At 38.9% G+C, this 25577-nt stretch overlaps 1 protein-coding gene across 1 annotated transcript in view; it reads left to right on the forward strand.

Annotated features, from left to right (window-relative positions):
- Positions 1-25577, forward strand: part of LOC150090042 (muscle calcium channel subunit alpha-1-like) — a 1145904-nt gene that overhangs the window by 167576 nt on the left and 952751 nt on the right. The window contains exon 2 of the mRNA XM_090389719.1: positions 12684-13147. Coding sequence (XP_090245845.1) covers positions 12684-13147 — 464 coding nt within the window. The remainder of the gene's footprint in view (positions 1-12683; positions 13148-25577) is intronic.

Genomic DNA, 25577 nt, shown 5'->3' on the forward strand with positions numbered 1-25577 from the left:
TAATTCACGGCTTTTTTTCAACAGTGACCTGCTTGTTATTTTTGTATTGGTGCCAGAAACATGGTTTTGTTCTGTAAGTTCAGCTTTGGGATGTGTGGAACAGTTGTCCGAAAACAGAAATATCTTGCATTTATCTGATAGACTTGCAGCAGCCGTGGGCTTTGTGAACAAAATGGAAACCAATCAGTTATTATTACTTTTGTTATTTGGGTCCTTTTGTTTGCTAGATATAGGATAGGAAACCATTCTTTAAATTAGTATGTTACTGACAATGGGCTCTTTAGCAAGAATTTCAACTAATGTCATCTCTGGTTAAGTGTCCATTAAATTTTATAATTTTTTTTTTTTTTTTTTTAAACAAAGGGCTTGTAAAATCCCAAAAAATTTTTCCCCCCCGGTGGGGATCTTCCTTCAGCACACCCCTAGTTAGTAATGGTAACAGCCATACAGTGCAAGGAAGCCAGAGGCTTTTGCTGCACTGGCAGAAAAGAAAAAAGAAAAAAAAAACAAGAGGAGTAGATAAGAAAATACAAATTATTTGCTTCCCTCCTCACATAGCATTGCATTAGTTGAGGCATATAGAAAGCTAGCTTATAGCTTTTTATATGCCTCAGCCAGAAAAAAAAAAAAAAAATCCTTCCCATTTCACCTATCCGGTCACCCCAAATGTTTGTCTGGTTCAGCCTTATATTTATTTAAGCTATCAGCTTCCACAACAACAACAGATGGAAGTCTGTTCCAGCAATCAACTACCCGCTGGCTAAAGACAAACTTCTGTAAACTGTTCTACAACTGTCTTTCCTCAATTTGAATCTATACCCCCCCCCCCCTCAGGTTCTTAATCTGAGCAAGCGGAAGTATCCCATCAGCATTGAGCCTGCTCAAACCATTCAAAGCCTTGTACACCTCAATCAGATCACCTTGCAGGTGCCTAGTCTCCAGATGGTGCAACTTACAGAATTTAAGCCTCTCCTGATAAGAGAACCCCCTTTGTTCCTCTCACCAATCTTGTTGCCCTTCTCTGTATTCGTTCTAGAAACTCTACATCCTTCCCAAAAATGAGGCCTCCAGACCTGTACACAGTACTCAAGTGTACTCAAGGTATTATTATTAATAGCCATATGATGCAAGGAAGCCTGAGGCTTATGCTGCACCAGGGAAAAAAAAAAAAAAGAATGATGATATCCAGAAGATAGAGAAGAATGATGGTGCCAAGCTCATACTCACCAGATGTGAGCCCCCGGGGTTAATCTGTACACTTATTAACCTGACCATTGCCTTATACAAAGGTATAATCACCTCCTTGTCTCTCTGCTAGCAAAATTCCTACATATCATTTATAAAATTCCATGCCCTGCTCTGTCCGTCCATCTGCACTGCTCAGAGAACTTCGTATCCGACTGCACAATTACTCCCAAGTCTTTTTCATTCTCCACATTCCTGAGTGTAGTACTACATAGTTGGTATGTTTCTCTTGGGTTACTGCCACCCATATACGGTACTTTGCATTTGTCAATATTAAACTTCAGTTGCCACTTAGCCCATCTACTTAACTTTTCTAGATCCTGTTGCAGTAGCATACTGACTTTACTGTCGTTAACAACCCTGCAGACCTTTGTATCATCAGCAGACTTTGACATTAAGTCTGATATACCTTCATTGATATCATTAATAAATATATAAAATAACAAAGGGCCCAGCACAGAGCCCTGGGGGACACCACTAATAATATTAGTCCACGCAGAGCAGTGTCCATTTATTACCACTCTCTGCCAGCTCACACTCAACCATCCCTTTATCCATTATGGCAACTAACCCTTAATGCCATACTTCTCTAATTTGTACAGCAGTCTTCCATGTGCAACAGTATCAAAAGCTTTCCTGAAATCCAAGTATATGATATCAATATTATTTTATGCATCCAGTTCCATTGTGACCACATCGTAGTATCCAATCAGATTGGTTTTCATGACTTCCCTTTAACAAACCAATGCTGTGTATGAACTATTACTGCAGTCTTGTCTAGGTGATCCTGCATCACTTCTTTAACCAGTGACTCCATTATTTACCTCCTGAACAGAAGTTAAACTAATAGGTCTCTAATAATTTGTGTCACCCTTTAACCCCCTTTGTGAATTAGGAATACATTTGCACATCTCCAGCCCATTGGGAACTCCCCTGAATCTAAGGATGCTCTCATAATTAAGGCTAAGGGTTTTCTTACTTCCCTCGCTGCCTCTTTCAATATAACTAGATATATTCCATCTGCCCCAGGTGCTTTTTTTATGTTTAACTTCAACAATTTCTCCTCCACTTTGCTCTCCATTTTTACAAAATCATTTAGCTCCTTGTTGGAGTTTAGTAAACCTCTGTCCTCCCCTTCCTTACTATCCAGTTGAACTTTGAATTCATTCAAACTGCCAGCCTCAACTAGGCAGCCTTTTCTAGCGATCGACTCAGTGGCTAACAGAAAACTTCCTGCAATCTAGTCTAAACCTCTTCCCCTGTAATTTGAGTTTATGCCCATGAGTTTTGGAATTCTCTGTAACAGTGAAAATTCTGTCTTTGTTCATTTTATTCACCCTCTTAGATCCTTATAAACCTCAATCAGGTAACCTGTGAGGTGCCTGGTTGCCAAGCTCCGTACTCCACATATTTAGTCTTTCCTCACACGGTCGCCCATTTGCTGATCTTGCTATGCGAGTTGCCCGTCTTTGGACCTTTCAAGAAGCTCAATGTCTTTTTCCAGATGAGATCTCCATACTTGAACACAGTATTCCAAATGTGGCCTTACAATTGCCTTATACAGTTTCAATCCTTTAAAAGACCAAGAATAGGTTTTCTTGCCAACAGCAAGTCATTATGATCATCAGCCATTTTCAATCCACTGCAGGATGAAGGCCTCTCTAGCAACTTTCCAGTTCCTTCTGTTTTGTGCAATGGCCATCCATTTACTACCCACAAACTCATGAATTTCATCTGTCCATCTCTGTCATTGTAATAGCAGTAGTAGTGGCATGTGATGCAAGTGCATGAGCCTATGCAGCATCAGCCAAAAAAAAAAAAAAAAAACACGCCATTCTCTCCAAATGCCTGTCCAGTTCTTCCTTAAATTTATTTAACCTATCAATTTCCACAACAACAGATGGAAGTTTGTTCCAGAAATTAATCACTCGCTGGATTAAGGCAAATTTCCGCACATCTATTCTACATCTGTCTTTTCTTAATTTGAATTTATGCCCCCTTAAATTCCACTTGTTCAGATTCGTAATCTGAACAAGTGGAAGGATCCCATCAGAATTCAGTGTGCTCAACCCATTCAAGGCCTTCCAGGTTTTCTTCTAGTTCCTCTTAGGTACCATTTAGTTATTTTCTTAGTCCATCTGTCATCTTGTCTTCGAGCTATGTGTCCTGCCAAGATCATTTTAGTTCTTTAGTTTTGATAAGAATGTCCTTTACTCGAGTTTGCTGCCTAATCCATGTGTTTCTCTTCTTATCTAAGAATCCGATTCCCAATATAATTCATTCCATGGTGCCTCCGTAGCCAGGTGGGAAGGAGCAGCAGTGCATAGCACATGCTTCTTGATTTAGACCGGGGTTCGAGCCCGTCACCACCAAATATGGAGAATGTGGAAAGGTCAGGGAATGACCACCGCATATTTCCGGAGCAATATGGCCTTAGTTGCTAATGCTCCTAACAACCTAACAACAACAATTCATTCCATTCTTCGCAGTGTAGTTCTCAGCTTCTCTTCCATTCTTTTGGTGAGTGCCCAAGTTTCACTTCCATAAGTCATGGTGGGGAGTATACATTGGTTCATTATTTTACGTTTCAGACAAATTGGGATATTGCTCCTCAGTATGTGACTATATTTCCTGAATGTATCCATCCAAAATTTATTCTTCTCTTGACTTCCCGCCATTTATCATTATTACGGCTAATGACTTATCACAGATAAGTATATGACTCCACCTTTTCAATTACAGCTCCTTCGATCATTATATCCCTCTCTCTGGCATACTTTTTCATCATTACTTTTGTTTTAGCCATATTCGTCTTTAGGCCAAAATCCTTACTAATTCTGCATAACTGATTAAGATTTTCCTCTAATTCTTTGGGATCATGGCTTATGACCACAATGTCATCTGAAAATCGGAAATGGTTTAGGTACTCTCTGTTCACATTGACTCCTTTCTGCAACCAGTCCAATCTTCTGAAAACTTCCTCAAGGGCAGCAGTAAACAACTTCAGAGATATTGTGTCTCCTTGTTGAACTCCTTTCTCAATTTTAAATTTGCTACTGTCTTTGTCTAGTGTAATAAAGGAGGTAGCCTTCTCATATATTTTCTTCAAAATCATAATGTATGGGGTATCTATGCCTTGTCTTTTCAGTGCCCGAAACATTGCCTTATACTGTATGGAGTCAAATGCCTTTTCATAATCCAGAAATGCCAGACGTAATGGTGTTTTATATTAATTTGCCCTCTCCAGTAGCTGTGATATTACTTCTAATCTGTTAGTAATGACCCTTGTGAACAACTTGTAGATGTAAGATAACAATTGGTCTATAATTTCCAATTATCTCCTTTCTTATGCAGCAAAACTATGATTGCATTATTCCTCTCTTTAGGTGTTGCACCTTTTCTAATGCATTTTGTGAAGTGTCTTGCTATTTTTTGTGCCATGTCTCTTCCTCCCAATTTTAATGACTGTACAGTAACTTCATCTCTCCCCCCCCCATGGCTTCCTGATTCTTCATTTTCTTCAATGCACGTTCTTCCTCATCAGGAAGGATATCAGGTATGTCGTATGTGTTATTAATTTGCCAATCCATCTTCCCCACTGCTGGTATCATTCCCTTGCTCCTTAGATAATTCTTTATAGTAGTTTTCTGCTATTTGAATTATGCCTTCTCTGCTATTTATAAGTACGCCAACAGCAAGTAGTTTGCATTTATGTGTACCTACAGCATTTGAACAGGCATGGTGGATGTAGTGTTGAGGATTAGGTGGCTGTGGTTCCCACAACTCTGCTGTATGTACTCTTGTGCTGTTATACAGTTCCCTCTAAAGGCCAGATTGTGTGGTGTAGGGGTTTTGTTTTTCTTCTGGCCTCTTAGCCTAGGGACCCATGCAGAACCACCAACCTCTAGTTTCCATCCATGGCATGGGGAGTCACACCAGGAAGTCCAGTTTAACTTCGGCTAGGTCAATCCTGGAGAACCTGAGCTTCCCGGAGAGGGCCAAATAAATGTAATGGATAGGTGATGTGATTTTTTTTTGGCTATTGCTTTATAAGCTTGCTTTCTTCCATCATATGCCACTATTAATTTGTTTTCTGCAAAAAATACCAAAAAAAAAAAAAAAAACCCCACACACCTTGTGTCCCTTCAACAGTGACCCCTTTCTAACAAATATCCCTTAAAAAAAAAAAAAAAGTTTCAATAAATCAAAACATGATTTTTCTGTTTCATTCATCTATATAGTATATTCCTTAAGAAATTTCTCTGCCCCCTTGAGTAGGGGATTCTGGACAATGCAAATTGGTGACTAGTTACATCATTGACAGACTCCATCCTTCCTTCACTTGGGAATCAGTGGCACCTGTGCTGTGTTTGGTTAATTGGCTATTTAAGGGTATCCCTAATACCTGAGGATCACAAATGAAAATATCACATAATAATATTTTTAATTTTGTGCCAAAATGGGATCTGGGCTGCAGTGCATTCCATTTCTTCTGATATGGACATCAAAGAAAGCTGTTGTAATTGGTAATCCCTGTTACAGAATATTTTTTTTTTTTTTTTTTTTTATGTGAACCCCAAACACGAGAGGTATTAGAACCTATAGTACTTAGTACCGTGCATGGGTTGGAGGTTGAGAAGACGAAAGAAGATATTTGTTGACATTGGACTTGAACTTCTGTAGATTGTAATTTTCAGGAAATACGTATGAAGGAAGGTTGTTCCAGAAAACGGCAGTTGAATGAATAAATGAGGAAGATGAAAAGTTGGTTCTGTGGGTTTGAAGTTGGACAGTAAATGGATGTTGGCTGGTGGCGGCACGTGTTCGGACTGTTTTGAAAGAGAGAGCGGGAATTATAGAAGCCAATTCAGAAGAACAGTGCCCATGGAAATATCTGTAGAAGAGGCATGCAGCAGAAACAGTACGTCTATGAGAAAGCGAGTGGAGAGACTCTGTTAGAGATGAATCATTAATTAACCTAACTGCCCTCTTCTGAATGGAATCAAGAAGCCTGAGAGAGGTTTTGGGGGCACCACCCCAAATGTGGGAACAATATTCCATGGCAGGGCGGATTTGCGATTTATACAGAGTGAGCAGCTGTTTGGAAGAAAAGTAACGCCGAGAGCGAAAGAGAAAACCAAGTTTTTTAGATGCAGAGGAAGCAATATTTGTAATGTGCTTGTGCCAAGAGAGATTAGAAGTCAGGGTAATCCCCAAAAGAGATATATCCTTTTGCCTAGAAATTGGAGTGTCACTAAAGATAAGCATAGGAGCAGAAGAATCCTTTTTGCGAGATATAAGACAAGACTGAGTTTTAGAAGGGTTGAAATCAACTAAGTTGTCTTTGCCCCACTGGAGAATTACCTGAAGATCGGCATTTAAGGAATTGGTAGCAGATTTTCGAGAAGTTGAAGCTGATTGAGCAGGGCAAGGTTTCTCAAAATGGAAAGTTGAATGCAATGTGCTATCATCGGCAAAACTATGGATAGGATTTCCAGTCAATGGAAGAAGGTCATTGATATACAAGAGGAAAAGAGTGGGGGAAAGAACTGAACCTTGGGGGACACCGGCATTAGTGGAGAAGTTAGAAGACAGAGAGCCATCTACCATCACCCTCAGTGAGCGATCAGAGAGAAAACTGGATAACCAATTACTAAAAACAGTTGGCAAACCATAAGATGGAAGCTTGTTTAGAAGACCTTTATGCCAAACACGATCGAAAGCCTTTGAGATGTCAAGAGCAACTGCTTGTGCTTCACCGAACCTTTCCATTGAAGTAGTCCATAAATGGGTAACATAAGCCAGAATATCACCAGTGGATCGACACCGACGGAATCCATACTGGCGATCGTTGATCAGACGGAAGGTTTCTAGGTAGTTTAAGAGTTGGCGGTTAATTGATTTCTCCATTACTTTAGAAAGAGTAGAAGTAATTGCAATGGGACGATAATTGGATGGGAGGGATTTGTCACCCTTTTTAGGAACTGGCTGGATATGAGCAAATTTCCAAGCAGAAGGAAAAACACCTTTGGAATAAGAAAGTGAAAAAAGGCGGCAAAGAATAGGAGTAAGTTCAGGAGCACAGATTTTGAGAACAAGTGGAGAAATACCATCAGGACCTGGAGCTTTCTTAGCATCAAGATTCATCAAAATCCTTCTGATATCCTTTTGACGGAAGACCACAGGAGGCATTGAATGGACCGTGTTGGGAATGGTGGGAGGTGTTTTACCAAGTTCATTAATACATGAGCTGGAAGAAAAATGGGATGCTAGCAGGTCAGCTTTATCCTTGGCTGAAGTGACAACAGAACCATCTGGTTTGGACAGAGGTGGGAGCAGAGATGGGCAAAAGTTGCGGCCAATAGCTTTGGCAAGAGACCAGAATGCTCGGCTACCATTAGGGCAAGAAGCAAGTTTTCTACTCTTAGCCTGTTCAAGCTCTAGTTTGGACTGATTAATAACTGCTTTACAATTGTTGCGAGCTTTGGTGTAGGCAGAAAATGAAACTGAAGAATTAGAAACAAGCCAATTACGATAGGCAACATTCTTCTCTTGAACAGCCTTAGCACATTTATTGGAAAACCAAGGTTTAGATAAAGGACGAGATTTTAAAGTGGAGTGTGGGATAAAGGATTCCATTCCTGCAAGAATAATTTCACTGACACGATCTGAGCAAACGTTGACATCAGGAGTTTTGAAACAGTAATCCGACCAAGGAAAAGAAGAAAAGAAGTCTCGCAGGTCATCCCATTTTGCATTCTTGTAATGCCAAACAACACGAGGTTGGGAATAGCCATGAGATAAAGGTTCCATTGGAGAAGAGACAATCACCAAGTTGTGATCTGAAGTGCCTAAAGGGCCTCTCACTTCGACCGTGTACTTAGAAGGGTTGTTTGTGAGAAAAAGATCAAGCGTATTGGCTGTATGATTCGGATTGTCCGGTATTCTTGTAGGTAAATGAACAATCTGTGCTAGGTCATTAGTAATTGCAAAAGCCTCAGCATCTCGACCTGCTGGGTCGGTGTGACTAGAAAACGGAAGCCAGCTGGAGTTGTGAACATTAAAATCACCAAGGAAAATTACCTCACTGTTAGGAAAGTTGGACTGGAGAAAGTCAAGTTGCAACGAGAGGAAGTCAAAGAGCTCCAAGTGATTAGTGGAGTTGGGAGAACGGTAGAGACAACAGATGAATTTGACACAATGAGGTAGAGAGATTTTAAGCCAGAGAAGATCAAAGAGTGGAGATTCCAAATTGCCAAGTCTCTGACAGGGAATATCAGAACGGACATATGCACAAGTACCACCTTTGAGGCGAAAGGAATCATACAGCGAATAATTTGGGCATCTGAGATGAACAGTAGTTGAATCAACCGATAACTGAGATTCTGTCAGAAAAAGTACATGGGGTTTGGCAGACTGCAAGTGGAAATGGACATCGTTGAGATTAGAATTGAGACCACGTATATTTGTGAAATGAATTAGGAAATCCTTGGGAGGTTTAGATCTTTTCGCAGATAAGCTTGTTCTATTAGTTTGACAATTCATGGTGTATTCAATAGTAAGAAAAAGTGGGTGGGACATGCTGTATGAAGTAATGAAATTTTTGGATATGGCGTACATGTGGGAAGAATATACCCAGATCCTTGACATAACGTGGCCTCGACAATGCTCCCCGCATACACACTACTCGGACTCCCTCCAGTCACTATCTGGCAGAGTAGAGGTAGCAAGATTATACACTAGCTGATCCGGAAGCCTCCTAGAGAGTTACCAATAGGTTCGGTCCGGTGTACTAACTAGCGGCCGGCCTGCGAAAACCGTTTTAGAGCTGTACCCTCGAAATGTAAGGAATATTGGATCTCGCCACAACGTTCATCATAACCTCAAAAGTCATCAATCATACTGCATGATGGAAGAGATAGGGAAGGGTTGACCGGAACTTAGCTCTAGAGACTAAACATGGGTTCCACCACTTCAAGCCTCCAATAAGCAAAGTGGTGGTATTTCGCCGGTTGATGAGAGTCATCTACCACCTAGTACTGCCTGGTAACATAGAGGGGCGGCATTCCTCCATGTGGTGTGGGCGCCACACCTCGACCCCTGCTTACGTTGGTTCACACCTGGGTGGTCACCCACCATGTGCTTGTGCATGGAGGTTATACCCAGGATTACTAACAGTCCCACCATCGTGAAGGTGCAAGCAGAGGATTTGGTTGTCACAGACCGTCCGGACTTCGCCGAAATTGGGTCCACTTGACTTGAGTGTCACCCGAATATCAGTTCCATCAGCGTTTTAGACTCCCAGGTAGCAAGTACAGCTTGTCTGGCATATCTGAGAGAATGTCTGTGACAACCTCAAGGACCATATACAATAAAACCTGTAATAACTTCACCAAATTTCTATTCATATAAAATCATGTAAAATATATGAATCAGTGTTAAACCACTATTCTTGTAAGTATTATAAATAATCATTGAAGTAAGCTGAAAACCACAAGTAGATGTGGAAGTTAAAAAGCGGCAAGCAATTCAATTCTAACATATAATATATCAATAAGATAATTAATAAAATAAAAACATTTATTATTTTAAGTATATTTATTTTTTTTTGCTGATTATTAAAAGGCCTGTCTGCTGAAGAATTGTGGGTCTAGGTACTGTAGACCCCTAGTCCTTCCTTCTCCATCACTGGGCATAGGTAATAAAGCCTTTACTCTATTTAATTCTCCACTAATAGTTCAGAGAAATAGAATGCACATGGAACAATGATATTTTTGTTTAGCTCTGCTCAGAGACATACAGGTGACTCTGTGTGCTATTCTATTGGTTTTCAGTCTTCTTTTCCTCTACCCGACAAGTGTTTCTGGGATTCATGCCATAGTAGCTCTAAGTGAATCACAGCACACATCAGTTTTGTAGGGCGGGGTGACCCATTGTGTGTGTGTGTGTGTGTGTCACTGTAATAGGAACAGTGCAGTGCTTAATTGCACTGTTATATAACAGTGCAATTAGCTCTAATTTTTTAGTATTTAATTAGAGATAATTAGAAATTGTCTCTGATCAAGCCCTGCATAAACACAACATTAATTTTGCATGCAATATGCAACAAAAAAAAGTGGTAATTAGGCTTCATAAGAATTATTGAAAGTCTTAAAAATATAGTTTATTTGACATGACTATGAGAAATGCATTAAGGTCTTAAGTTCAATCTTTCACTTAGGCCTGTAACTGAAATAGTGAATTTCATTCCGTAATATTTTGAATTTCATGAAATTAGTGTTCTAGTTGTTACTGATCAAATAAATTCCCCACAACTTTGATTTAATATTAGTAGTGAAAAATGATATAAAGAAATAAGCTTATACAGCATCAGCAAAAAAAAAAAAAAAAAAAACCACCTTTTCACATCATCTGTTTATCCTATCTAATGATTTAATTCTTCCTTAAATTTATTCAAACTACCCAGTTCCACAACACCACACAGAAGTTTATTTCAACAATCAGTAATCCTGTGGTCGAAACAAAAATTTCACATATATATCCTGCAAGCATCCTTCCTCAATTTAAATTTATGTTCCTTTATGTATGTTGTCTGAGCAGGAATAAGTATGTCATCAACAAACTCTCCAATCAGATCTCACAGATGACTGGTTTCCAAATGCTACAATTTGCAGCATCTTTTACGTAGATGGTGCGAGAATGCCAGTAAAATTTTGGATCTCTGTGTCTGTGTCGTGTATATTTATATATCTGTTGGAAAACTGTGCACATTCTTTTGGTGCTTATTCTTCTAATCTCACTCTCTCACACAGTATATATGAGGGGCATTCAAAAAATAAGTTACATCTGCTGCCATCTATTGGTATAATACTCCACAAATGTGGTGCCTGTGCAGAATGGAGTTCTTGTCGTGGGTCCCCTGGTAGGTGAGTTTTGTTTACGTAGTGGTAACAGTCGTGTAGGAGCAAGCATTCATAATGGCACTTCAGTTAGAATGTTACTCCAAGCTCGAGGTACGTGGAACAGTACGATTTTTGTGGGCGAAACATCTGAATTGTTCCAAGATTTGTCACGAAATAACGGCGGTGTATGGGGAAAAATGCAATGTCGCGTCCAGCCACAGTGAAGTGGTGCCAGCAGTTTGGAAGTGGTCTCACAGAATTGATGCCACACAAAGTGGTCCCACACAATGCACATACAATACGACACTTGCTCCAAAGTTTTGAATGGGAGGTATGGCAACATCCGCCATATAGTTCCAATCTTTCACCTTGTGACTATCACATCTTCAGCAAGTTGAAAGAACATCTAGGGGGGACAATGATTTGCAAACGATGAGCAGGTGCAAACAGCAGTTCGACAGTGGCTGAATGACCAAGGAGTTTATCATCAGGGAATTGAACGTTTAGTCACACGTTCCGAGAAGTGTTTATGCCAACTCGGTGACTATGTGGAAATGTAGTGCAAGGTATGTGCTTTCTATTGCATAATGTTACATACCTCAATAAATGTCTCTTTGGCTACAATGGTTAAGTGTAACTTATTTTTTGACTTACCCTTATACTATAGTCATTATACCCTTTTTCCATTCTTTCTTTTATTAAACACAGCATTGTAAAAAGGCAATTTTATTAGGCAAAACAGTGCATTTGAGTTTAATTATACAGAGCTGTCCAAGCTGTGCTAATAACAGTATTGTTCCAATGTAACTTTAATTATCTCTCCAGAACAGGTAGGGCATTGAAAACTGCTTTTATAACAAATTTAAATCATTTCTGAATGTTGCAAATGTATTTTCTTCCTTTTATTATTTTACAGACTTCAGAATATCTTCATCCATTAAAAAAAAAAAAAAAAAAAAAAAGTGTATGCACGGACACACACAATACATCACAAACTCGCTCGTTGTGAGGCTTTTAGCCATGGAAACTTCATCTTTGTACAGTGCTCTTTCTTCTGTTTTTGATGATCTGAGGGTCTTATACATTGTGCCAGACTAACAGGGCTGAATTTACACCTAGAAAAATATTATGACTATACATTGTGCCAGACTAACAGGGCTGAATTTACACCTAGAAAAATATTATGACTAGGGTGGGCGATTTTGGTGAGGTGTATGACATCTCCTGGCTTTGGTTCTTTTGCAATAATTGGATTATCCTTTGTAACTGGGAAATCATAAACAGTTATTTTATACCACAGTATATGCTATAGTCATTATGTCATTTATAAAATAAAAATACACCATCTTCCAACACTAATTCCTTTTAGGGCTATCTACAATTCAGGTGAACCTGTGTTACCTCTATGAACTAGAAATTTTATAATTGTTAGTGTGCTACTGTATAATTTATCAGTGACTTTTTAAATTATCCTTGAATTTTTTTTATATGAAATTTAGTGCAGTGGCTAAATTATTTTTGATTAATTTGTTCCAGGTATACACAGTGAACATGGATATTTATCTCTTCCACAAAATTCTTCAGACAACCAGGCCTCAATAGAAACTGGGAAAAACTACTTAGTACCTGGCTCCTCTCCAACTCTTCATTCCTCAAGCCATCTTTTAGGATTTCCAGCAGGGAACAGTATTCCAAATCATCAACCATATCAACATTTATCTGAACCACCGGGTGACATTAGCAGCCTTGCTGCTGGTGACCATCCAGGTGGTGTAGAGAGTGTTCATAGTGCAGTTAGTTATCAAAAGCCCCTTTCCAGTGCCTGGCAAGCAGCACTTGGTGTTGCTTCAAATCAACCAACAATGAATAATGCAGAAAATAAAGAAAGGAAGAGGCCTGTCCGTAAGGGTCCAAAGGTGGTGGAGAGGCCTTTGCGTGCCCTTTTCTGTTTAACTTTGAAAAATCCAATCCGAAAATTATGTATAAGTATTGTCGAATGGAAATATCCTTTTACTGAAAAAACAAAAACAAAGTTTTTTTTTTTAAGTGTTATTAAGTAAAGTAATTTTTTATTAAATTTTAATTTAAGAAAATCATATAATGGACAAAACTTCTGTTTCCTTCAGTGGTTCCTTTAAGATAAGTTTCTAATGCATCATAAAATACATAATTAAGTAAAACATTTTTGTAATAGTAATGGTATTTGCCATAGAGTGCAAGGAAACCACAAGCTTTTGCTGCACTGGCAAAAAAAAAAAAAATAAATAAATAAATGAACAAATTTTAATGCCATATTATATGAGTGCCATACAAACATATAAATTGTATGCTTCCCTCCTCATACAGGTAACTGTACAGTTGACCTTTGAATTTATTTAAACTGTCAGCCTCAACTACCTGCAAGGGTAACTTGTTCCAGCAGACCCACTAGCTAAAAGAAAACTTCCTACAATCTAGTCTGAACCCCTGTAATTTGAATTTGACCCCTAGTTCTGGAATTCTTCATAACAGTGAAAAGTCCACTTTCATTTATTTTATTAATCCCTCAGTGCCATTTAAATCTCCATCAGGTCACCTCTGAGGTGCCTGGTTTGCCAAGCTCTGTAGCCTACATTATCAGAATCTTTTCTTGTACAGTCGTCCTTTTGCCAATATCACCATTTGAGTTGCTTGTCTCCGAACCCTTTCAAGAAGCTCAATGTCTTTTTACAGATGAGGTCTCCATACTTGAAGACAGTATTACAGTTGTGGTCTTACAACTGCCGTATACAGTGGTATACGGCAGTTGTAAGACCACAGGATAACATTCAATAAGTCATTGATAGGTCACCATGGGCTTTCCTGGGTACCTGTTTACACCATCCAGAAAACTTTGTGTCATAACTACCAGATCCCTTTCTTCCTTTACTGTTTTTAATTCAATCCATGAAGTGTATAATTTATTTTGGGGTTGCTATTCCCTAAGTAAGACCTTGCATTTTGCTGCTTTAAAACAAAGCTGCCAATATTCAACCATTCCTGGAGCCTACTTTAGTCATCCAGAAGAAGTGGTGCTTGGCACCGATCATTAACGACTCTACCAATTTTGACATAACACCTTCTATCCCTTCGTCAATGTCATTTATGAAAATGAGAAACAGTAGTGGTTCAAGAACCAATCCTTCCTTGAGCGACCCCAATCGCTCAAGGAAGGATTGGTTCTTACACCAATCTGAAGAATATCCATTTTTCTTGGTGCAGTATAACCATAGTCGCTTTTGTGCCAATAAAATCAAATTCAATCAATCAAGAATATCCATTAATTACAACCCTCTGCCTTCTGCCCTGCAGCCACCCAGCAGTCCATCTTAGAATCTTACCAGTAATGTCAACCTGTTCAAGCTTATACAGTAACCTCTCATGGGTAATTGGGTGAAATGCTTTGCTAAAATCCAAATAAATGATGTTGAAATTGTTCCCTACATCAGCTCATGAGTTACTGTGACAAAATAGCCTACTAAGTTAGTTAAACATGATTTTTCCCTTAATAAAACCATGTTGTCCTTCAGAATGCCATATCTATCTAAATGTCCCTGGATTGCACTCTTAATCATTTCCTCTAAGATTTGTCCTACTACTGAAGTCAGACAAACCAGTCTGTAGTTACCAACTTCACTCTTGGAACTGCCTTTATGTATTGGTGATATTTTTGCACTTCTCAATCCAAAGGAATCTCCCCCGAGTCTAAAGATGTCCTCATGATTAACTTCAATACACTCCCTGATGGTCTCCCTCAAAACTACTGGGTATGTGCCATCAACTCTGGGAGCTTTACTTACCTTTAGCTCAAAAGTTTGCATGTAGAATTGTCACAAAAAAAGCTTTAGTTAGCCACAGTTTATCAAGTAGATTTTAACTCTACTTGAAAATTTAAATGCTAAAATGTTTGTGCTGGCAGCTAATGCTTACAAAGCTGGCCTATTAATTAATAAAGGAATATGTGGTAAAATCAAGACATGACATACCTGTGCATAATTGATTAAAACTAACCTGAAAATTATCCAAAGTCAGAGTTCTATCTTACGAGAGGTCTAGAGAAAATGTGATGTGCAAAGTTTATAAGGATGATGGGGCATAGGGATACAGATTGTGTCAGCTTGCTTTTAGGAAGGACTCGACTGGAGGGAGGCTTGATGGAAATACATTTTCTGTGTTCTGGTTTCCACAAATATTTGGAGGTTTCCACTAATACTTGAATAAATAGAGGCATCTTAACAGGCAGAAAATTATCTGAAATGTGTAGGAGAATTTTGCATGTGGTGTAGGAGCTGTCATAAGAGCTTGCTGGTAGAACTCTCCAGCAGCTCTTAGGGCATCTCCTAAGCCATTATCTCAGAAATATTGTTAAAATTTTATCAGTAAGTCTGGCAATCATTCTAAGATGAACAACATGAATGGGTAGAAGCTCAAGATGTCTATTGTAACTTAGAGTTAAATTCAAGCCCAATTGGTATGCCTGAAGACAATAGGTCTGGAGGTGCCATAGAGAGTAGGCTGAAAATAATGGAATGGATCTGTCTCAAGGAGAAGAACATGCACTCAGACTTACTAGAATTAGTTTGACACTAAATTGCATAAGAGCTGCAGTGATGTCAAAGAATACTTTGTTGATGGATTTTGTTATCAGGATAGGATTGTTGACTTGGGAACTATCTTGTATAGTCAGCATAACCGATTTTAGATCAGATTTATTGCTGACTAGTGAAGAGATGAGTGCCGTGACTAGGTGCCTTGGCAGAAGTTTCAGCTCGTGGAACTTTTTTTAAGATGTGTCTGGTTTAGTTGCTGTTCTTGATATGTCATTTTTTTTTTGTTTACAGAAGTGAGGAGATAAAGAGCAGAACATCCCTGTCAACGAGGAAATGGTTTTTGTAAGCAGGTCAGCAAAATACAGTAAATGGGTCAAGGCATTAAGCTTAGTGACTTCCACTGGGGAGTCACCATAGGATGCCATATTAGTAACCAATTATTCATTCAGTGGGGGCTAAATGGCATTTTCCATGAAATGAAGAGAAATCTCTTCCCTGTGTACAGCTGTAGTTGTGTGGTAAACATGTTACATCAACTGCTGGTAGGTAGTCAAAGGACTTGTGGCAACAGATTGTAAACCAGATATCGTGGTAAGACTTAAAAATTGTAGATCCTGTTACGATTTTTTTAAAGGTGACATTGCATTTGTTGTCATTTTAATTGAAATTACTGAGAGAGAGAGAGAGAGAGAGAGAGAGAGAGAGAGAGAGAGAGAGAGAGAGAGAGAGACCTGCAAATAAGTAAAAGAGAAAGTGCTTAGCATCATAATACACAGCCATTTCTGAATAAACAGAAAATTTTTAAGGTGGCATCGTTTTAGGTTGTATCTCATATTGTGAATACCTTCACAACGAGTTGCCATGATATTGCACTACTTCGAATAAGTAACGCTTCACCTAAGGAGAAGACTAGTGTTACTTATTCTCAGATAGGTACCACCACCCAGACAGCACTGTTTCAGGGCTATTTGTCAGTGAGTGGGTAGGTACCCAAGTGATGCAATGATGGCAAAAACAGTTATGAAGTATAACTCCACAATATGAGAGATGCCTGATGGTGTATGATGTATTTAGACTAAGGCGCATTTAGGGCTAGAGCCTCAAGCTGCGAACAAATTTAGACTATGTATATAAAGTGCTTAGCATCATAATACACAGCCATTTCTGAATAAACAGAAAATTTTTAAGGTGGCATCGTTTTAGGTTATATCTCATATTGTGAATACCTTCGCAACGAGTTGCCATGATATTGCACTACTTCGAATAAGTAACGCTTCACCTAAGGAGAAGACTAATGTTATATTAGTCTTGAAGTAGTGCAATATCATGGCAACTCGTTGTGAAGGTATTCACAATATGAGATATAACCTAAAACGATGCCACCTTAAAAATTTTCTGTTTATTCAGAAATGGCTGTGTATTATGATGCTAAGCACTTTATATACATAGTCTAAATTTGTTCGCAGCTTGAGGCTCTAGCCCTAAATGCGCCTTAGTAAAAGAGAAATTGAACAAATTTTAACATAATGACTTGCCTCTGAACTATATTTTTCAAATTTTGGGGAACTGTTGAGCTTCAATCAACATGTAGCAGCAAAATAAAAAAAAAAAAAAAAAATTCATAATTTTATAATGGAGGATGTCCCCTATCTGGTATTGTCACTTAGTACAAGGACAGTACATATGGAAGCTGCATAGCATTAGATATTATGGAAGAGCTGCAGTGCAGAAACCAAATACAACAGCATGCATTACATAGTGTTAGCATTAGCAAGACCACATGATGCGAGAAAGCAAGCTTATATAGCATCAGCCAAAAAAAAAAACACACACTCCCTTTTCATTTCACTCATCCACCCGCTCAAAATGTTTCTCTAGTTCTGCCTTGAATCTGTTTAAGCTATCCACTTTTACAATGCCACAATTACAGAGGGAAGTTTGTTCCAGCAATCAACCACCTGCTGGCTAAAGGCAAACTTTCGACATCTATCCTACAACTGTCTTTCCTCAATTTGAATTTATGCCCTCTCAGGCAATTATTCTGAGTGAGAGGAAGAATCCCATCAGCATTGAGCATGCTCAAACCATTCAAGGCTTTATACACCTCAATCACATCACCTCGCAGGTGCCTAGTCTCCAGACACTGTAATTTGCAAAACTTAAGCCTTTCTTTGTAAGAGCAACCTTTTGTTCCATTCACTAATCTTGTTGCCCTTCTCTGTACTCATTCCAACAGCTCTACATCCTTCTTCAAATGAGGCCTCCAGATCTGTATACAGTACTCAAGGTGTGGCCTGACCATTGCCTTATACAAGGGAATAATCACCTCCTTATCCCTGCTAGAAAAATTCCTGTATATCATTGACAAGACACCATGGGCTACTCTTGCAGACAGTCTGCAGTGCTCAGAAAACTTCATATATGCCTGCACAATTACCCCCAGGTTCTTTTCACTCTATACCTCTGTCAGTGTAGTACTACACAGTTGATGCGTTACTCTGTGGTTACTGCTTCCCATATACAGTACTTTACATTTGTGAAGGTTAAATTTCAGTTGCCACCTCTCAGCCCATCTATTCAACTTTTCTGGATCCTGTTGCAGCAGTGTACTGTCATTTGTGTCATTAACAACCCTGCCGACCTTCGTATCATCTGCAAACTTGGACATTAAGCCTGATATACCATCATCAATATCATTAGTGAATACAGAAAACAACAATGGACCCAACACTGAACCCTGGGGCACTCCACTAATATTGATTACCACTCTCTGTCTTCTCTCACTCAACCATCCCTTTATCCATAGCAGCAATTTGCCTCCAATGCCACACTGCTCCAATTTGTGCAGCAGTCTTCCATGTGCCACAGTATCAAAAGTCTTTCTAAGATTAGCATTAGCATTAGCATTAGCAGAGGCATATGATGCAAGAAAGCAAGCTTATTCAGCATCAGCCAAAAAAAAAAAAAAAAAACACCCACTCCCATTTCACCCCTCCGTTCGTTCGAAATACCTGTCCAGTTGAGCTTTAAATTTGTTTAGGCTATCAACTTCAACAACAAGTGATGGAAGTCGGTTCCACCAACCAACCACCCGCTGGCCAAAGGCAAATTTCCGCACATCTATCCGACATCCGTCCTTCCTCAATTTGAATTTATGCCCTCTGAGGTGATTATTCTGAGAAAGATGAAGAATCCCATTGGCATTGAGCATGCTCAAACCATTCAAAGCCTTATACACCTCTATCAGATCACCTCGCCGGTGCCTAGTCTCCAGACTCTGTAATTTGCAAAACTTAAGCCTTTCTTCGTAAGAGCAACCCTTTGTTCCATTTACTAATCTTGTTGCCCTTCTCTGTACCCGTTCCAGCAGCTCTACATCCTTCTTGAAATGAGGCCTCCAGACCTGTATACAGTACTCAAGATGTGGCCTTACCATTGCCTTATACAAGGGAATAATCACCTCCTTATCCCTGCTAGAAAAATTCCTGTATATCATTGACAAGACACCATGCGCTACTCTTGCAGCTCGTCTGCACTGCTCAGAGAACTTCATATCTGCCTGCACAATTACCCCCAGGTCCTTTTCATTCTCCACCACTGTCAGTGTAGTACCGCAGAGTTGATACGTTGCTCTGGGGTTACTGTTTCCCATATGCAGCACTTTACATTTGTCGATGTTAAACCTCATTTGCCACCTCTCAGCCCATCTGTTCAACCTTTCCAGATCCTGTTGCAGCAGCATAGCGTCAGTATTGTCCTTAACGACCCTGCCAACCTTTGTATCATCTGCAAACTTGGACATTAAACTTGATATCCCATCATCAATATCATTCATAAACACCGAAAACAACAACGGACCCAACACTGAACCTTGAGGAACTACACTAATAACATTAGTCCACGTTGAGCAGTGTCCATTGATTACCACTCTCTCTCTTCTGCCACTCAACCATCCCCTTATCCATAGCAGCAATTTGCCTCCAATGCCACACTGCTCCAATTTGTGCAGCAGTCTTCCATGTGCAACAGTATCAAAAGCCTTTCTAAGATCCAAATATATAATATCAAAGTTATTCCCTGCATCCAGTTCTTTTGTGACTACATCATAGTATCCAATCAAATTGGTCAGGCAAGACCTGCCCTTAACAAAACCATGCTGCGTCTGAGCTATAACTGAATTCTTGTCTAGATGATCCTGCAGTGCTTCTTTAACCAGTGCCTCCATTAATTTACCTGGAACAGAAGTTAAACTAACAGGTCTATAATTACTTGTGTCAGCCTTTGATCCTCCTTTGTGAATTGGGGTTACATTTGCACATCTCCAGTCTATGGGCACCTCCCCTGAGTCCAAAGAAGCTCTCATAATTATGGCTAGGGGTTTGCATACTTCCTTTGCTGCCTCCTTTAATATAACTGGATAGATCCCATCCACCCCAGGTGCCTTTTTTATGTTTATCCTCAACAATCTCTCCTCCACTTTCCTCTCAGTTATTACAAAATCATCCAGCTCACTGCCAATGTTTACTTTACCTACATCATTCTCCTTCCTGAATAACTCCTCATGCGTGAATGTAGATGCAAAATACTCGTTTAGATTGTTAGCCACCTGAGCAGGATCCTCAACTGTTGAACCATCAATATCCAGTGGACCAATCTGATTCATCCCTTTCCTTTTCGAGTTCAAGTATGTAAAAAACTCTTTTCTGTTTTTCTTTGCATCCTTTGCCAAGGATTTTTCATAGTCTGCCTTTGCCTGCCTAATCTCCTTTGTGACGATCTTGAAGATCCAAATATATGACATCAAAATTATTCTTTGCATTCACTTCTTTTGTGACTACATCATAGTATCCAATCAAATTGGTCAGACAAGACTTTCCCTTAACAAGCCCATGCTGTGTCTGAGCTATAACTGAAGTCTTGTCTAGATGATCCTGCAATGCTTCTTTAACCAGTGCCTCCATTAATTTCTCTGGAACAGAAGTTAAATTAACAGGTCTGTAATTACCTGTGTCTCCCTTTGATTCTCCTTTGTGGATTGGGGTCACATTTGCACATTTACAGTCCATGTATACCTCCCCTGAGTCTAAGGAAGAAGACTTGTCTTGTGCACAGGTTGTTGTAATTGATCCATAGAATGTTGTAATGCTGTGCTATAGGGTGACAAATTACAATCTGCAGGTTTTTTTTTGTTTTGTTTTGTTTTGATTGTGTTTGACAAATTCCTGGAGAATACTATTTACCATTGTGTTCCATCTCAACTGTGAAATTTGGTGGAGTTGCTGTCACTATGCATGGTTATTTCTCATGGTTTTGTGATTGGACCGGGAGCAGGAATGCCAAGTGATACATTGATGTTCTGGACAATTTGACTCTTCCTTTACTAGGACAGCAGTATGGAGAGTATCTAAAACATTTTTCTGTTTTAGTGCTGCAGCAGTGCGCCATGTATAGCTACTTGGTTTAAAGAAATGGTTGTGCAAAAGCTTTCTTGGCCTCTCCCGAGTTGTGGCTTTAACTTATTTGAACAGCTCTGAGATGAACTGGAATGTTAGCTTGAATCCAGGTTGGTGTGTTCTCAGTCAGTAACTGAATTGACAATTGTGTTGAAGGTGAAATGCACCAAAATACTACCTGCCTGTTATCAAAAATTCGTTTGGAATCTACCAATGAGGATACAATGTGTAATTAAAGTCAAAAGTGTGCTGACACATTATTAAATCTTTTAAACATGTAGGTGTTCAGTTACCTATGGCAATATAATGCATTTTATTTGTACAGTGGTTTGGCAAAGCTTCATTTGTGTACATAGGGATGGCTTGCAAAAACCCTCTCTTAAATGCTTCAGTTCTGTTTAAATGAGGGATATAGGTTAATTAGTTAACTCTTGCATAAGCATCAACTCCAGTCCTGTTTAATAGCAGGTCATTTTCTGCTGCTTGCTTTTTTATACATATATTTTAATGAGCACCATTCTTCTGAATTAGTGTTTGTAACCGTAACTCTTTCTTCTAAACCATTTAGAACAAGTGCATCAGTTAGTCAACATCTGCTCACAGTTCAACTTTGGACTCAACTTTTTTTCTCTTCCTTGTTTATCCCCTCTATTTCTTTGGAGCTGCCTTCCTTCTTACATATTTTCTGAAAATTACTTTCTACTAAAATTCAAATCCAGTGTTAACAAGTATTTTAGTTTTTTCAACTCTTAACTAACACATGGCATTAGTATTAGCAATGGCAGTCCCAGGTGGGGGCTAAAAGATCCCCCACCTTATGATCAAAATAATGTGGATTCATACTGCTGCATGATGATTAAAGCTTAATGACTCCACTGAATATTGCTTTAGTCTCCCCCCCCCCTTCCCCCCAAGAAAATCTCAAGACTGCCACTGGATATTGGCAATACAGTACAAGGAAACCAGTCTATAACTTTTCTCCTTTAGTTTGAATTTTATGGCCTTTCTTGTACAAGCAATAAAATCGTTTAGTAAAGTGAAAATTTGAAATGCATTCATTTTACTCTCCCCTGTTATAAGCTTAATCCTCTATGAGATCCATTTTAAGATACATTGTTAACAAGCTTTGTAACCCACATATTTGCAGTCTTTCCTGATATGGACATCCTTTTTCTAATTGCATGTGATATGCTTGCCCATCTTTAGACCTTTAAAAAAAAAAAAAAAACTATTATTTTTATTTATTTTTTAGGAGTAGTTGGTTGGGTGATCTTCCTAGGAATGTAGTTGTCTGTCTTTCTTGGAATACTGATTTTTACCTGGATAAATATTCCAATTGCTGTCTTACATTCATGATTACTATTAAATATTGTCAATGTGATGCAGGGAAGCAAAGCTTATACATCAGTCAAAAGAAAAATGAAAAATCATGAAGGAAAGGTAAATGAAGCGAATATATATATATATATACATTTTTTTTTTTTTTTCAAACTGCCCACTTCCACAATGCTAGGTGTAAATTTATTCCAACAATCAGATACTCTGTCTGAATGCAAAAATTTTAATCTTCTTATCTCTCAAGCAGTTGTTTTAATAAATGGGTGGAAATGGCTTTTAGAAATAAGTGGACACTTTGTTTTTCCGAGAAATTTGGATAAACTATTCCTTATATCAATATAGGGTCATTTCCAATCTTCTGAAAGTAGGGGAATAGTATCCATCTATATCTGCCCTTTTCCATTTCTAGCCATGTTGATAAATCATCAAGAGAACAGCATGGACCTTTTCTTGACACTTGGTTGCACTGCATGGAAAACTTAATTTCTGTCCACCTTTCTCTACTGCTCCTAATTCAAACCAATAAGTACAGGGTTGTTAAAATTAAAGTATCCCTATGTAGAGGGCTCTGGAGTGAGTTTTAAGGCTCGTACCAAAGAGAAATTTGGACAATAGGTACAATAAGAATGTGCTTCATTTATTGGAAAAAAAAAAAAAAAAAGAGTTACAAAATGTGTCGCTATATGGTGCTGTGACAATACAAATCACTTGAACAGCGCTACAGTTGTTCAATGTGTCCTCCATTTTGGTCAACAACAGTTTCCATTTGAAGAACAGCATTTTCTACAGCAGAATGTAACATGTCAACTGGAATAGCCAGCACATGACGTCTAATGCTATCCGTCAGATCTGCCAGAGTTTGACATCCTTCCTGATACACCTGGTTCTTCAAAAAACCCCCACAACCAGAAGTCGCATGGGGTGAGGTCCAGTGATCAGGGTGGCCAAGATGTTTGGAAACAACGGCCGATGACCCGTTCGTCTGTAAAGTGTTACCTTAGCAATTTTTGGACACAGTGGTGGATGTGGGGTGGCATACCCCGCACCCACCATTGTGCAGATGAGCAGATACACCATCTTGCATGAATATGGTATCCTGAAGGCACCCACGTTGTTGCAGCTCTGGTATTGTGAAATTTGCCAACATTTCATAATATCGCTATCCAGTGATGGAAAAGGTGCGGGGTCCAGTCGGTGTTACCTGTTCAAAAAAATATGGCCCAATCATGAATGTGGCCGTAAATCCACATCACACTGTCACTTTTGGAGGATGCAATGGGACCTCTTGGATAACTCAAGGGTTTTCTGTTGCCCGAATGTGACAATTGTGCATATTCACTTGTCCATTTAAGCAGAAGTGGGCTTCATCACTCCAAATGATGTTCCATGGCCAAGTGATATCCACTGTCATTTGCGCCAGAAACTGAAGTGCATATGTGAAACGAATATCTGCATCACCATGCTTTAGCTGCTGTAGCATGTGCATCTTGTAAGGATAGTACCACAACACCTGATGCATTACTAGCCTTCCAATGGAATACGGTATGTCCACTTCACGAGAAACAGCTGGCACACTTGCGCTACCACATGGAGATTGACTTGATAAATCCACGACAGCTATAGCCACATCTTCAACATGAGAGGAGGCCACTTGTTTTTGATCTCTACCTGGTTGAACACGAAGATGTCCTGTCGCTTCAAATTTCGCAATCATTTTGCAGACAGCACAAACAGTCATAGGTCCACGCCTTATGCACTTCTGATGCTGGAATTCTCTGATAGCCGCAGCTGCATTGTTGCTGTTTTGATAGTACAGCTTCACTTATAGTGCCTTTTTCCTGCAACGTTGTTCGCATTTCTGCTGTAGTGCAGGCAAACTTTTTGAAGAGACTACTTTGCTCTTATACAGTACAGTAGAGCTGAGTAGTGGCGCTGTGGCAATAACTTATGATTATGCAAATAATGTAAGTTATTTGCATAATCATAAGTGACAAATTTTGTAACTAATTAATTTTTTCCCCCAATAAATGGCGAGCGCATTCTTTATTGTACCTGTTGTCCAAATTTCTCTTCAGTACGAACCTTAGAACTCACTCCAGAACCCTCTACTTTAATTTTTAATTTTAATACTTTAATTTTAACAACTCTCTACATAAGTTACTTTGGGATTGTTATTTTGCAAGTATAAATCCATGCAGTTTTCAGCATTAACCCAGCAGTGGTGTAGCTACCAGTTATTACAATTACAATGGTGCCTTTTTTACAGAACCCAGATTTTTTTTTTTATTATTATTTCAGAAAAAAATAAAATTTTCTTAAATTTGTACCAGTGATTGATCTTTTACTAATGGATGATTGTGATATTTATAGTAATATTGGAATACTGTGTTCAAGTATGAAGACCTCATCTGAAAAAAGACATTGAGCTCTTGAAAGGGTCCAAAGATGGGCAACTCAAATGGTGAGATCGGCAGAAGGATGACTGTATGAGAAAAGACTCAGATTATGTGAGCTACAAAGCTTGGCAACCAGGCACTTCAGAGGTTACCTGATTGAAGTTTATAAAGCTCTGAGAGGGATTAGTAAAATTAATGAAGGTGGAATTTTCACTGTTATAAAGAATTCCAGAACTAGAGGTTATAAATTCAAATTACAGGGGATGAGATTTAGATTAGATTGTAGGAAGTTTTCTTTTAGCTAGCGAGTCATTGATTGCTGGAACAAGTTGCCCTCACAGGTAGTTGAGGGTGACAGTTTGAATAAATTCAAAGGTCAACTGGATACTTACTTAAAATAAATTTACTTTGTGTGAGGAGGGAAGCTTATAATTTGTATTTTCTTATCTACTTGGGTTTTTTTTTTTTTTTTTTTTTTTGCCAGTACAGCAAACACCTGTGACTTCATTGCACTATGTGGCAAATACTGTTACAGGTAACCCTCATATAACACAGTAGTTAGGTTCCTATAAAATCTCGTGTATTGCAAAAATGTGTTATATGGGACTAAGAACTAATACAAAAAAGGGGGTTATGTTCTGAAAGCTAACAAAAATACACCAATTTTTTATAACT

This window comes from Mastigoproctus giganteus, chromosome 2 (assembly GCF_048544385.1).
Source record: "Mastigoproctus giganteus isolate SK-2022 chromosome 2, ASM4854438v1, whole genome shotgun sequence".
In the NCBI taxonomy this organism is placed as follows: Eukaryota; Metazoa; Arthropoda; class Arachnida; order Uropygi; family Thelyphonidae; genus Mastigoproctus; species Mastigoproctus giganteus.